At 41.4% G+C, this 12,935-nt stretch overlaps 1 protein-coding gene across 2 annotated transcripts; it reads left to right on the top strand.

The window, feature by feature from the left end:
- The first annotated feature begins 2,111 nt into the window (after positions 1-2,111).
- gpr173 (G protein-coupled receptor 173) lies at positions 2,112-12,260 on the top strand. 2 transcript variants are annotated; one of them, XM_085443818.1, is made up of 3 exons: positions 2,112-2,847; positions 2,919-2,989; positions 9,350-12,260. In XM_085443818.1, the coding sequence occupies exon 3, from the start codon at positions 9,473-9,475 to the stop codon at positions 10,655-10,657; it is 1,185 nt and encodes a 394-aa protein (XP_085299944.1). In that variant the 5' UTR covers positions 2,112-2,847; positions 2,919-2,989; positions 9,350-9,472; the 3' UTR covers positions 10,658-12,260. The 2 variants fall into 2 exon arrangements, with proteins under 2 accessions (XP_085299944.1, XP_085299943.1); XM_085443817.1 differs by having other exon boundaries at positions 2,112-2,989.
- Positions 12,261-12,935: the final 675 nt, after the last annotated feature.

The following is a 12,935-nucleotide window of genomic DNA, read 5'->3' as shown; positions in this document are numbered from 1 at the left end:
AGGTAAGAAGTTATGACCTGCAGTCTATCTGGGTCAGATATAAACCAAGTTTAGTTGTAGCTATTTTCGTTGTGCTAACTTTTTACAATCAGTTACAATAACTCGTACTGCATACTAGCTAGCATGTCTGGGCGGGTGCTATGATGTTACTGATAGTGAACTATATTTTATTCATAAGGTTAGTTATTAGAGTTGCCAACCATCCCATAAAAAACGGAATCGTCCCGCATTCAGAGAAAATATTACGCGCTTTGTATTGTGTCCCGTACTTCAGCTAGAATGGAAAAAGACACAAAGCTGGAGTTATTCGGCTTCTGTACGCTGTCAGCTGCCTCTTCTTTGCTCATTCTTTCCCCCTCTCTCTCTCCTGTTGCTACTTCAATCATGAAACTGATCAATGATCAGCTGATCGGCTTTTCTCTCTTGTTTGTTTATCGCCCACTTTGCGCCAGAAAGAGGAAACCGGCCAATTTTTTGTCCCAGTCCAGCCCTGGATACAACTAAGTTTAAAGATATAATTTATCCACTGTTGTCTTCTTCAACGCCCTGTGCAAACACAGTGCAGAGCAATGACCTGAACACTACTCCACAGGTCGGTTACACTGTTAATAATTTTATTTCGTCACTACCTAAAACTCTGGATACTGTAGCTCCTCTGAAAAAGAAAGCCTTAAAATTAGAAGTACTCGACTCCCTGGTATAACTTTCAAATACACATCTTAAAGCAGATTGTCATAATCCTGGGCCATGTTGGCCCAGCATTCTTAGTTTCATGTATTTTTGTATTTTGTTCCTTATTTGACTTCCCCTTGTGACTTTTACCCCCTGTGTGCCCCTCTGTGTATCTGTGAGCCCTCGTTTCCCCTTGTGTTTTATTCCATGTTTTCCCCAGCCCGTTATGTCTGTGCTCTCCCCGTGCTCCCTCTCTCCTCCTGTCTGCGCCTCTGTGTACTTCCTGTTTTACTTTGACAGTCTCCCGTCAGTATGCGTCATGTTGTGTTGCTCCTGCCCTGTCTCGTTACGATTATCTGTGTCAGCTGTGTTCCCCGTGTGCTCCCACCTTCCTCGTTAAACCTCTGTGTATTTATGTCCGCGTCTCCCTCTGTTCAGTGTCGCATTCTCCTCATTCATGGCTGTGTGTTTCTCTGTGTGCTAGTGTATTGCTTCCCAGTGTAGTTTCTTATCAGTTTGTTTCGCTGTTTCCCTCCAGCAATAAAGCTGTGTTTTGAGTTCATTCCTGCCTCTGTGAGCTTGCGTTTGGGTCCACTTCCTGCCTGCCACACAGCCGAATCATGACACAGATAACTCGTAAGCTGGAGAGAAAATAGCATCTCATTAACTTAGAAGATCATCATTTAACCTGGAAAAATTGTTTGTTGGTTTGAAAAAAAAATTAAAAGACCTGCATGAACCTGGAACATCTTACTATTCATCACTAATTAAACAAAATAAGAACAACCCTAGGTTTGTCTTTACCACTGCAGTCAGGCCGACAAAAAGTCAGAGCTCTGTTGAGTCAACCATTCCTTTAACCTTAACTAGCAATGACTTCATGAAGTTCTTCACAAATAATTTTTAACTATTAGAAAAAAATGCTCATAACCATCTCACAAATGTAGTATTATGTACAGCTTCTTTCATATTTATCTAGAATCTTTTCTCCCTTATTGAGTTAACTTCAGTAATTACTTACTCAAACCGTCAGAATGTATTTCCTGCAGGAAGAGCAATCTTGTTCTTACAGTAGATTTTTCATTTTAAATATTTTAAGGACAAACATTGCAAATTTAAATGTAGTAATGTTATATTGGAGCATCATTATGACACTATTATGAGATTATTAATAGAAGTGACGCCATTACTTTATTAAGTGCTACTCTGCTATGTGGAATCATAATAAGATACGATCTGCAATTACGGTATATTGTAAAAATACACGAGATTTCATGTCAATTTTAAGCTTCATCAAAAGGATTTGATTTAGTGTGTCATTTTCTTTAGATTAATTGTGAAAAAATGCATTTATTCATTTTTACTCTTTACAGATGAAAAGTAGCACTCATATGATGTTAGTTTAAATACAATGGGGGGAAGGGTGCCCTCATCCCCGTGCTTCAGATCGGCCCTGTCCGTGGAACTAACGGGATTAAAATCACTGCGATACCAGGAGGAGTTGCCTGTTTTGGTGCTCATTACCGAAGCTGGGCCCACAGAAGCTGTCCTTTGCATACTGCATTTCCATCTGCCAGTTCACGGCCGGAGATATTTCCATCTATGCTGTAATCCCACGTATGCTCCTGTTTATCATGCCTGGGTACTGACAGGCTGCGGGACACAATGAGGACTGGTATCCGTGTCATCGCGCAGCCTGGAGCTGTCTGGCCTCAGCACGTTAGCAAGCTAACCAATTTTTTCTAAGCAGAAGCCCTGCATTGCTTCGACATGCTAAAGGATTTCATGAACAACACACGGGAGGTTTCCTCCGACTTGACTGGAATACTGCGCACGGAAGTGCAGCGAGGAATCGTCAAGGTTTCCGACGACCGCAAGAAGCAGAGGATCCACAGGGCGTCTGTTGCTGTCTGACAGCCCCTACCAAACATGGCTTTACGGCTGCTTTTACAGGATATTACTGCCTCAGATTTCTAACATATAAACAGGAGATACGAGTTGACAGCATACGCATCATAAAGTGTTTGAATGGCGGCGTACACACTGTGTGCTGTGAATGGGACTAGGCGCTTACTGGCCACCGGCACAGGTTGTGTGAAAAGCACCGAGATATGACATGCACAAGAAAAAAGAGGAAAGCTGCTTTTGCTTCTTTAAACCTTTTGATTTTTAAAGGTAGTGTGCAACACTTTTTTTTTAATACAGATTTGGTCCACCGGCAACGTTACCTATGCTTCTGTTTTTAGGCTAGAAGCCAGGTGCATCACCGTATTTCATGTAGACTGCAACAGACGTCTGGACAAGCAACCCACGGCAGGTAAGGAGCTCAGTATGACTGCCATTTAATATTGCCTACACAAAATGTCACACTTTCTGCTTCTGTGTGCCTGTATATTTATCTGAGTGCAGTAAGCTCTTGCTGGCATTTTTCTAGCATCCTCTAGGCCCAGACAATTGCAGCTTGCTAAGACTGTTGCCCTTTGTCTGCCCCAGCCTCTACAGGGTGAGCACCAAATGAGGGCCTCTGAATGTAGAACAAATCAGAATGTTGAAGCATGCCTCAGAGCAGCATAAATGATGTTGATGATAAATAATACAGGATTTCCAGCAGCTATACAACCTTGATCAGCACTGGGACTGCCAACTTATTTAGTATCATTTGATGTTTGGGCCATTCACAGAACACAGAACAAACTCCTGGGGGCATATAGACAACACTGTTTCAGGTTTTGAGACAGCCACCCTCCTTAAGGCTGGACTGTAGCACCCGGTGGCCCCCATGTCCTCAACAGATCTGTAGACTCCATGTAGGGAAGCCTGATGCTGGGTGCAGCTGTCAGAAACCAACAATGTACATCTCATCCAGTGAGCTTTGTCGCCTCCTCCCACCGATGTAAAGCTAGAGGTACTGGGTTGCTGTTGCTACCCAGTTCCTGACAGTGACTCTGCCCTCCGCCGCCAACCAACTTTCAGCTTGACAAAGCCCCTCCTTTAAGATGCACAGCCTCTCTCACAGAATTCACCACAGCTCCCAGCCTGTGGCTTAGCAGGGCTTCAATTCGTGTTGACAGTGTGCTCTTAGCTCTGTATTTTTGTAAATCCTATCAAATTAACTTCAACATAAATCCTAAAACGTCAGCAAGAGAATTCCTTCGGTAATGTGTGTTTTCCGATGGTTGTCAAATTGCTGTTTTAAACTGTTATCTCAGTGCTAAATTAGAAACATCCAGTTAAACAGTTAAACTCATAAGGAACAGTTATTCCTGCCACTTAGTGAAGCCAGGGATTTGAAACTCTGCTCTAATCCTCTTCTACCAAATAAACAGGGAAGAGCAGCATTGCTTTTTCACTTTTTGATATAGTCTTGAACAAAGCTAAAGTTTGAAGTGTCGGGATGTTTTGTTTTTACAAAGTGGGTTTGGGATTGAATTTGCTAATACAAGTTTAAATGTAGTGTCATCAATGACGGTTAGCCTTCCCGAAGCAGAAATAAAATGTGCTGAAATTAAGTCACCACTGTAATGCAGTGCTCTGGTTTCTCTGCATTGAAGAGTTATCATTTAAACCACAAAGTGATATTTTAGTTTGACATATCCACAAAACTGTATTTAAGAGTGTTCTGGTCTTCTTTCCGTGTGGTCGTGGTAGCACTGTTCTTTTTGAGAACAAAGCTTTTTTTCTTGCAGCCGTGGTATGGATGCCATTCTTGTTCAGTGTTCTTCTCTTACTCTTCTTCTCATCAAACTGAGGTTATTGTACTCGGCCCTGTTTACTGTTTGACATTTATTCAGCTGTGTGAAACCCCGGAAGAACCCTCCAGAGCAGTGGTGGTCCTAGCCTGTTTGGCGCCCTGGGCCCCCACCCCACCCACACACACACACACACACACACAGACAAAACATATTAAGGATTGTACATTAACATAAAACTGTTGTACACACACACATATAAAGACAGAGAGAGTATGCATAGTATGCAAACGGCTACAAAACAGCCATGATAATTCGTAATACAATGAGAACAGGACAAATCAACAATTGACAATGACTAATTAATATTAAAATCTGTAACATAATGTATTGTTTGGAGTTAAGTCTGTTACTGTTGCTATTTTTACCATTTCTTCTTGGAGCAACTGTAACACACATAATTTCCTTAGGGATTAATAAAGTATTCTTATTCTGATTGTTTCAGGATACATGACCTGCCATTATCCAATGACACATCTGCTTACCTGTATCTTTTTCTCGTTTCTCTTCCTCTTCTTTTCTCTTTTTTCTAAACTGAGGACCTGATGGCTTTGAACTTTTCTTGTCCATCTTCCATTGGTTTTAATTTTGCACTCTAGTATGAACAGCCATCCCTCAACCCGAGGATCACCACAACATAATCTAACACACCTACACCTTAGTTCACAGATTCACTTTGTCTAAGGTGCATTTCTGAGATTTCACACAGCCCAGGATTCAAATCATGAATACATAATGGGCTTGGATTTACAACATTATAAATGAAATGTGCTCTATTTGGAAGCAGCCGGCCCCTCCCCTTTCGACGGGTTGTGTGTGAGACTTTAAATCAACAAACTGTAAATTTTAAATTGTTATTGATCCCTTTACCCCTAGTCCTAAAGTGTATATTTATTTTCTTACTCTTCTTATATATATTGTTTGTTTACTTGCACTGTTGTAACTGGAGCCTCGTCGTCTCGTCTCTCTATACAGGGAGTGCAGAATTATTAGGCAAGTTGTATTTTTGAGGAATAATTTTATTATTGAACAACAACCATGTTCTCAATGAACCCAAAAAACTCATTAATATCAAAGCTGAATGTTTTTGGAAGTAGTTTTTAGTTTGTTTTTAGTTTTAGCTATTTTAGGGGGATTTCTGTGTGTGCAGGTGACTATTACTGTGCATAATTATTAGGCAACTTAACAAAAAACAAATATATACCCATTTCAATTATTTATTTTTACCAGTGACACCAATATAACATCTCCACATTCACAAATATACATTTCTGACATTCAAAAACAAAACAAAAACAAATCAGCGACCAATATAGCCACCTTTCTTTGCAAGGACACTCAAAAGCCTGCCATCCATGGATTCTGTCAGTGTTTTGATCTGTTCACCATCAACATTGCGTGCAGCAGCAACCACAGCCTCCCAGACACTGTTCAAAGAGGTGTACTGTTTTCCCTCGTTGTAAATCTCACATTTTATGATGGACCGCAGGTTCTCAATGGGGTTCAGATCAGGTGAACAAGGTGGCCATGTCATTAGTTTTTCTTCTTTTATACCCTTTCTTGCCAGCCACGCTGTGGAGTACTTGGATGCGTGTGATGGAGCATTGTCCTGCATGAAAATCATGTTTTACTTGAAGGATGCAGACTTCTTCCTGTACCACTGCTTGAAGAAGGTGTCTTCCAGAAACTGGCAGTAGGACTGGGAGTTGAGCTTGACTCCATCCTCAACCCGAAAAGGCCCCACAAGCTCATCTTTGATGATACCAGCCCAAACCAGTACTCCACCTCCACCTTGCTGGCGTCTGAGTCGGACTGGAGCTCTCTGCCCTTTACCAATCCAGCCACGGGCCCATCCATCTGGCCCATCAAGACTCACTCTCATTTCATCAGTCCATAAAACCTTAGAAAAATCAGTCTTGAGATATTTCTTGGCCCAGTCTTGACGTTTCAGTTTGTGTGTCTTGTTCAGTGGTGGTCGTCTTTCAGCCTTTCTTACCTTGGCCATGTCTCTGAGTATTGCACACCTTGTGCTTTTGGGCACTCCAGTGATGTTGCAACTCTGAAATATGGCCAAACTGGTGGCAAGTGGCATCTTGGCAGCTGCGCGCTTGACTTTTCTCAGTTCATGGGCAGTTATTTTGCACCTTGGTTTTTCCACACGCTTCTTGCGACCCTGTTGACTATTTTGAATGAAACGCTTGATTGTTCGATGATCACGCTTCAGAAGCTTTGCAATTTTGAGACTGCTGCATCCCTCTGCAAGATATCTCACTATTTTTGACTTTTCTGAGCCTGTCAAGTCCTTCTTTTGACCCATTTTACCAAAGGAAAGGACGTTGCCTAATAATTATGCACACCTGATATAGGGTGTTGATGTCATTAGACCACACCCCTTCTCATTACAGAGATGCACATCACCTAATATGCTTAATTGGTAGTAGGCTTTCAAGCCTATACAGCTTGGAGTAAGACAGCATGCATGAAGAGGATGATGTGGACAAAATACTCATTTGCCTAATAATTCTGCACTCCCTGTATACTGTACTGTAGCGGAGATGACAATAAAGTTTACTTTGACTTCAGCAGCAAGCAGGTGCACCGAGGGCTCTCGCGCTCACTTTTCGTGTATAGAATTTCAAAAAAACATCGGTGCAAATTATAAGTCTGTATCATGATGTCTGGTGTTTTCGTGTTTGTTGGTTTGTTTTTATTTTGTTTTATTTTGCGAGTTGGTTATTAGACGCTGCTCCAGCCGGTCAGTGAATCCCCCGCCACCCCGCCCTCTCCTTTCTGCGCCGCAAGCAGCAGGCGCACCTCGCAAACGAAGGGCACCCTTACTCCCAGCAAATGGGCAATAGAAAACCGATCGGTGCCTATGCCATTCCCAATATGCGCTGGCTGGCGTCGGGGCAGCATGAGCACGATCTTTTTTTTTTTCTTTTTTTTTTTTCTTTTTTTTTTTGCCAATGCCCGTGATGCCGCCCCACGAAAAAAATTGAAAACGATGTGCTGGGAATTTGCTGATTTCCCCGGCTCAGATATTTGAAGTTTAAAGTCTGAAAATATGTTAAAAGTTTATTTTGCAACCCAGAAAGAGTAATAAGAGTAATATTAAAACTAAGTAGCTGCAGTAGTAGTAGCCATTGTTGGAAACTGGAATTGGCTGGGCCAGTCTGGGATATGGTTTTTCAGTTTTGTTGTCCGGGTGGAAATTCATGAGAAATTCGGGAGAATGGTGGCTCCAGGAGATTTTCGGGAGGGGCACTGAAATTTGGGATTCTCCCGGAAAATCGGGAGGGTTGGCATGTATGCCTCTATACCGTGACCTTAAGATTATGCTTAAAACCCCCAAAAGTTGATTCTGTTCATCTGGACATAGCGTTTTCAATGTGAGAAACCTTTCATCACTCATCCAGCCTCAGCTGACTGCAGGTTTCCGCAACCTTACAAAGAGTACATAATGGCTGAAAGTAGCACCACTGGCGAACAATGGGCTGTGAGGTCAGTTTCTTGATCAATAATGTGCAAATTGTCATGACCATTGATGAAAGACCACTGATCAATGGCCATGAGTACCATTCACAGAGAGTTTGGGAATGGCTGCAAAGATGGTCCCCTCTTCTATAGCCACTAGATCACGACCAAACCATGAGAGATCCAGGCTTTTAAACATGAACACTGATAAGGTGGATGGTCTCTCTCCTTTTTAACCCAGGGTCCATGTTTTCCAGCAAGAACCCAGGAACAGTTTTCCACATTGCCTCTGTCCTTTTGCATAAAGAAGGCAACAGCATTTCTGTAGCCTATTCACATGTGACTTCTTTGCATGGCGAAGCTTTAACCTGCATTTGTGGATACCACAGCAACCTGTGCTCATAGACTGTGATTTCTGGCAGTGTTCCTGAGCACAGTGATGTCCACGATAGAGTGATGTCTGTTTTTAATACAGTGCTGCCCGAGGGTCTGATGATTACAGACATTTGTCCAGATTCTCTGAATCCTTAGACAATATTTTGTTCCGCTTTTTCACCTTTTCATTTTCATTATTTTAGTTAGTTTCCTAATTGCAGAAGATAATAACATAAACTTTATAGGGCTGAACATCACACAGGGTATCAGAAGTATGAAGACACTGTGACGATCAGAGTTAGTATAAGCCTGTACACTCTGAGTAGTTTTATTGCTTTTTATTATTTGATCATGTTTCTCTTTAGTGTTTAGTAGTAGATCTTTTTCAGAATTTCAGTGTAGATGTTAAAATATAAATACAGCTTATTCACAGTGTTTAGTTATCCCTAGTCAAAAATAAAGGTTGTGAAATTTGACCAAACTGATAAAGATATTATGTATATTTTTATTTCAATTCAATTAGTTTTACATGTCCCAATCCAGCTAGCACTGGTTTGTTTCATAACTGTTATTATCGTTTTTAAAATGATTTTTCACACCTTGTGTTCAGTGTCATGTACCTAAAATTTAACCAAAAAATTAAACAAGTGTCACAGCAAATGGATATTTGCCACTAAAGTTCAGTAAAAGGAATAAAAGGGAGGGGATTTCACTTCAATTCTTAAATTAAAAAAATATTTTTTTAAAAATTGACTCTTAAGGGGTCAGGTGAGATTTTATTCCTCAAATTTGGTTGATTATATATGAAATGGCCCAATCGTCATGATTTTCAGTACTCATTTGTAGACTAACACGTGAAAACTCCGGGCGAAGTCATGTTGAACATTTCTGAATTATGTTTTAAGTATGTTTTTGACGTTGCCACCAAAAATGCGGTTTCTGCGTTAGAGAAAAAGAAGCCATGTGTTGTTTTGTCCTTTTAATCTGTGCTAGTAATACATGAGTGACTGAAATGATTTTTAATTTCTGATGAAGAGCCATCAAACGCCTAATTCTTGATCTCCTCTGGTTGTTTTCAGGACCCGTGTGAGGATTAAGAGGCAAGAGGAGAGGTCACAACAACGAAGGGACTTTGCTCGAAATGGAGCAATGTGGGGAGGTGGTGGTGGAGTGGTGACTTTGTTGTCCAAAAAAAAGGTGTTATGGGTGGGGGGGCATTTGGGATGGCAAATGGAAATGAGAGCAGTGAAGGGCCTGTGGGGCCAATGGCAGCAGTGGTGGCTACTGCAGAAGGCATGGTAGCAGACAGTTCATCCTCCGTTATCTCTACGTATATTAAACTGGTGCTACTTGGGCTGATCATATGCATTAGTCTGGTGGGGAACTTGGTGGTTTCTCTGCTTGTACTCCGGGACCAGGCTCTGCATAAGGCACCTTACTATTTCCTCCTGGATCTGTGCCTGGCAGACAGCATTCGCTCAGCTATCTGCTTCCCCTTTGTGCTGGTGTCTATAAAAAATGGCTCAGCGTGGACCTACAGTGTGCTCAGCTGCAAGGTGGTAGCCTTCATGGCAGTGCTCTTCTGCTTCCATGCTGCCTTCATGCTCTTCTGCATCAGTGTAACACGCTACATGGCCATTGCACACCACCGTTTTTACTCGAAGCGCATGACATTCTGGACATGTGTGGCGGTAGTGTGCATGGTATGGACGCTATCTGTGGCAATGGCATTCCCGCCTGTTTTTGATGTGGGCACCTATAAATTCATTCGTGAGGAGGACCAGTGCATTTTTGAGCATCGCTACTTCAAGGCTAATGACACACTGGGCTTCATGCTAATGCTTGCTGTACTCATTCTAGCCACACATGTCGTCTACATGAAGTTACTTCTCTTTGAGTACAAGCACCGCAAGATGAAGCCAGTCCAGATGGTGCCAGCTATCAGTCAGAATTGGACCTTTCATGGGCCAGGAGCTACAGGCCAAGCAGCTGCTAACTGGATTGCGGGTTTTGGTAGGGGCCCGATGCCACCCACTCTGCTGGGAATACGGCAAAACTTGCACAACCAGAACCGGCGACTCTTAGGCATGGAGGAGTTTAAAGCAGAGAAGCAGCTTGGCAGGATGTTCTATGTGATCACATTACTGTTCCTGGTGCTCTGGTCTCCCTACATAGTAGCTTGCTACTGGAGGGTGTTTGTCAAGGCTTGCACAATACCACACCGGTACCTCTCCACCACTGTGTGGATGAGTTTTGCCCAAGCAGGGGTCAATCCTATCGTCTGCTTCTTCCTTAATAAAGACTTGAAGAAAGGGCTCCTTTCCCACCTACCAGCCTGCTGCAGGACTAAACCTCATCTGCCACGAGAGCCTTACTGTGTCATGTAACTAGAGATGATGAAGAAAAAAAACAATGGGCAGCCTACAGATGTATTGTATATTGTGCTTGAGTTATTGTGGCATTTGATGCAATGGAAGGTATTTTTAAGCAGTGAGTGGCAACTTGTGAGTGTAGTGTTAAAACACTGGAATGGTAAGCATGTATTTCCATCTGTCAACCAATTTTCACTCTAAATTCAACAGCATACATGAGGTCAGATCTTGACTTTCGATAACAGGAGAAACATACATGTAAATAATATGCAGTCACTGGGAAAACCAAGACAGACAAATAAACTAAGCTTAAGATTTAAAAAAAAATGCCATTTAGAAAAGTCTTGAATACAAAGGATGTTGGGCTTGTGACAAACAGAATCCTAAAGGACGTAATAAATCCGCTTTTAGTCGGAATCTTAATGTCATCATTATACTGGAATAACTGATGATTGTCCAGCAGCAGTGGCTGATGAGAGTAAAAAAGTGCTCAGCTAGATTCAAACCAGCATTCGTGTTGACTCACCAGTTTTATTAGAATGTCAGTTTTAGTTCACAACAACATAAAGTTTCCAGAAATACAAACGTTAGTTCAAGAAAAGATGTGGAAGGTTGTTTAATGCATTTAGCTGGTGATTACATTGTTGCTGAGTCATATTAATCAAGTATCAACAGGTCATTTATGATCAAATGGAGGTACAGTGGACCCCACAAACACCTTTTAGTGCCCCTGTAGTGGTACGGTACATGGCACCGTTCACAACTGAAACATTTTAGATTGACTTAAAAACATAAATAAATAACAAACTGAGACTGGAGAAACCAAGAATTGTTATCCAATCCTCACAACAAAATGCCGTCACATTATAGGGTGTCGATGTGTTTTCAAGTTTCAGTTTTGTGATTTAACCATCAGTGAGGACGCATAAAGATGACGAGGGTGTGCTGTTGAACACAGATTTTAGCAGGACTTGTAAAAGTCAGAATAAAGGGAGCTGCAGAAACATGCTAACAGACTAAAAACCAAAGTAAAACAGGCGCTGCAGAGTAAATGTACCGTAAAGAATTGATGCAGAATCTCAAAGCAGACAGAAGGATTTTCTTTCCTCAAACACACTGTTTGTTTGCTAGTCACTAAAGCAAACCTTCAATCTGTGTTGCCTAAAACATATTCTCGTTGTTGCTCATTAGCTCAACAGAAAATGTGCAGTAGGGGATGCTTTTCAAGCTTTGAACATTTGCAGATAGAACAATTATTTGTTTTTTCATGTTTTGTTTTTTCCTAAGGACAAATCTGAAGTTACATCTGCATCTGTTACTTGAGCAGCTTCACCTTCATTTTAAAGCAGAAAGACGATTAGCTTTACCAGGCATAGCAACCCAGGATTTTTTTAACCCTCAAGCGACCAAGCCATTTCAGTTGGTATTCTAATGACCGAGTGTGCTATCAGGAATACTTTTTTATGATTTGTTTGTGTATTTCACACTACTACTGTTTCCTTTATCCATGTTAGATATTCTGAAATGCTCTGTTGTCATCAAGTATTGTTTTCAACCATTTTTATGCAAAAAAGATTTAAAATACATGTTGTACAAACAAAATGACATTTAAACAGTCCTTGTCTGTTATTTCTTAAAATACATACATGAAATAATTTTTTGGTTTCAGTGATGTTAGAAAAATAATAATAATATGGAAGTGAAGGATGTTTAAGCTATATGAACTATGTGAATGATGCTTTACAATATAGTAAAATAATTTCAATGCCATAATTCTTGTGATCAGTGACAAATTACAGTGCAGAAGTTGGCATTAAGGATATCTATTTATTGTTTGGTTTTAGTTTGACACAAAATGTGGGGGATTCTTTATGATCTGAATTATTAGCTCATCTGGATAAGTGTCTGCTGTTAGTAGCCAATTTATTGCTCCTAGGTGGGTCTGTCCTGAGAGTACACCCTGAATAGATCTAACCACTTTAGCCTAGTGGCCAGCGTTTCGAGCCGTTGTTTGGTAGTTTGGACAGATTTTTTTGGGGGGGTTTAAGTCTGGAGACTGTGCTGGACTCCATGTTTTCAAGCTCACCATCTTGTTCTTTGTTCCTGAGGTAGTTCTGGCGTAGTTTGGATCTATGTTTTGGGTCATTATCTTGCTGTAGGATGAATCCCTGACCAACTAGGTACATACCAGAGGGTCCTGCATGGTGCTGCACAATGCTGTGGTTTTGGTTCAGGGAGCCTCTCACTCTGTACAAGTCACCGACCCTGGATCCAGCAAAACAGCCCCAGACCA

The sequence above is a fragment of the Copadichromis virginalis genome, linkage group LG20, assembly GCF_057382275.1.
Source record: "Copadichromis virginalis isolate Kocher_CV1m ecotype Utaka linkage group LG20, C_Virginalis_male_GT1.1, whole genome shotgun sequence".
Taxonomy (NCBI): domain Eukaryota; kingdom Metazoa; phylum Chordata; class Actinopteri; order Cichliformes; family Cichlidae; genus Copadichromis; species Copadichromis virginalis.
The sequence above is the reverse complement of the archived record's forward strand: the minus strand, read 5'-3'. Positions and strand labels throughout refer to the sequence as shown.

Bases quoted from the DNA above. Each gene is read 5' to 3' on its own strand.
- gpr173 (XM_085443818.1), top strand. From the start codon at position 9,473: ATGGGTGGGGGGGCATTTGGGATGGCAAATGGAAATGAGAGCAGTGAA.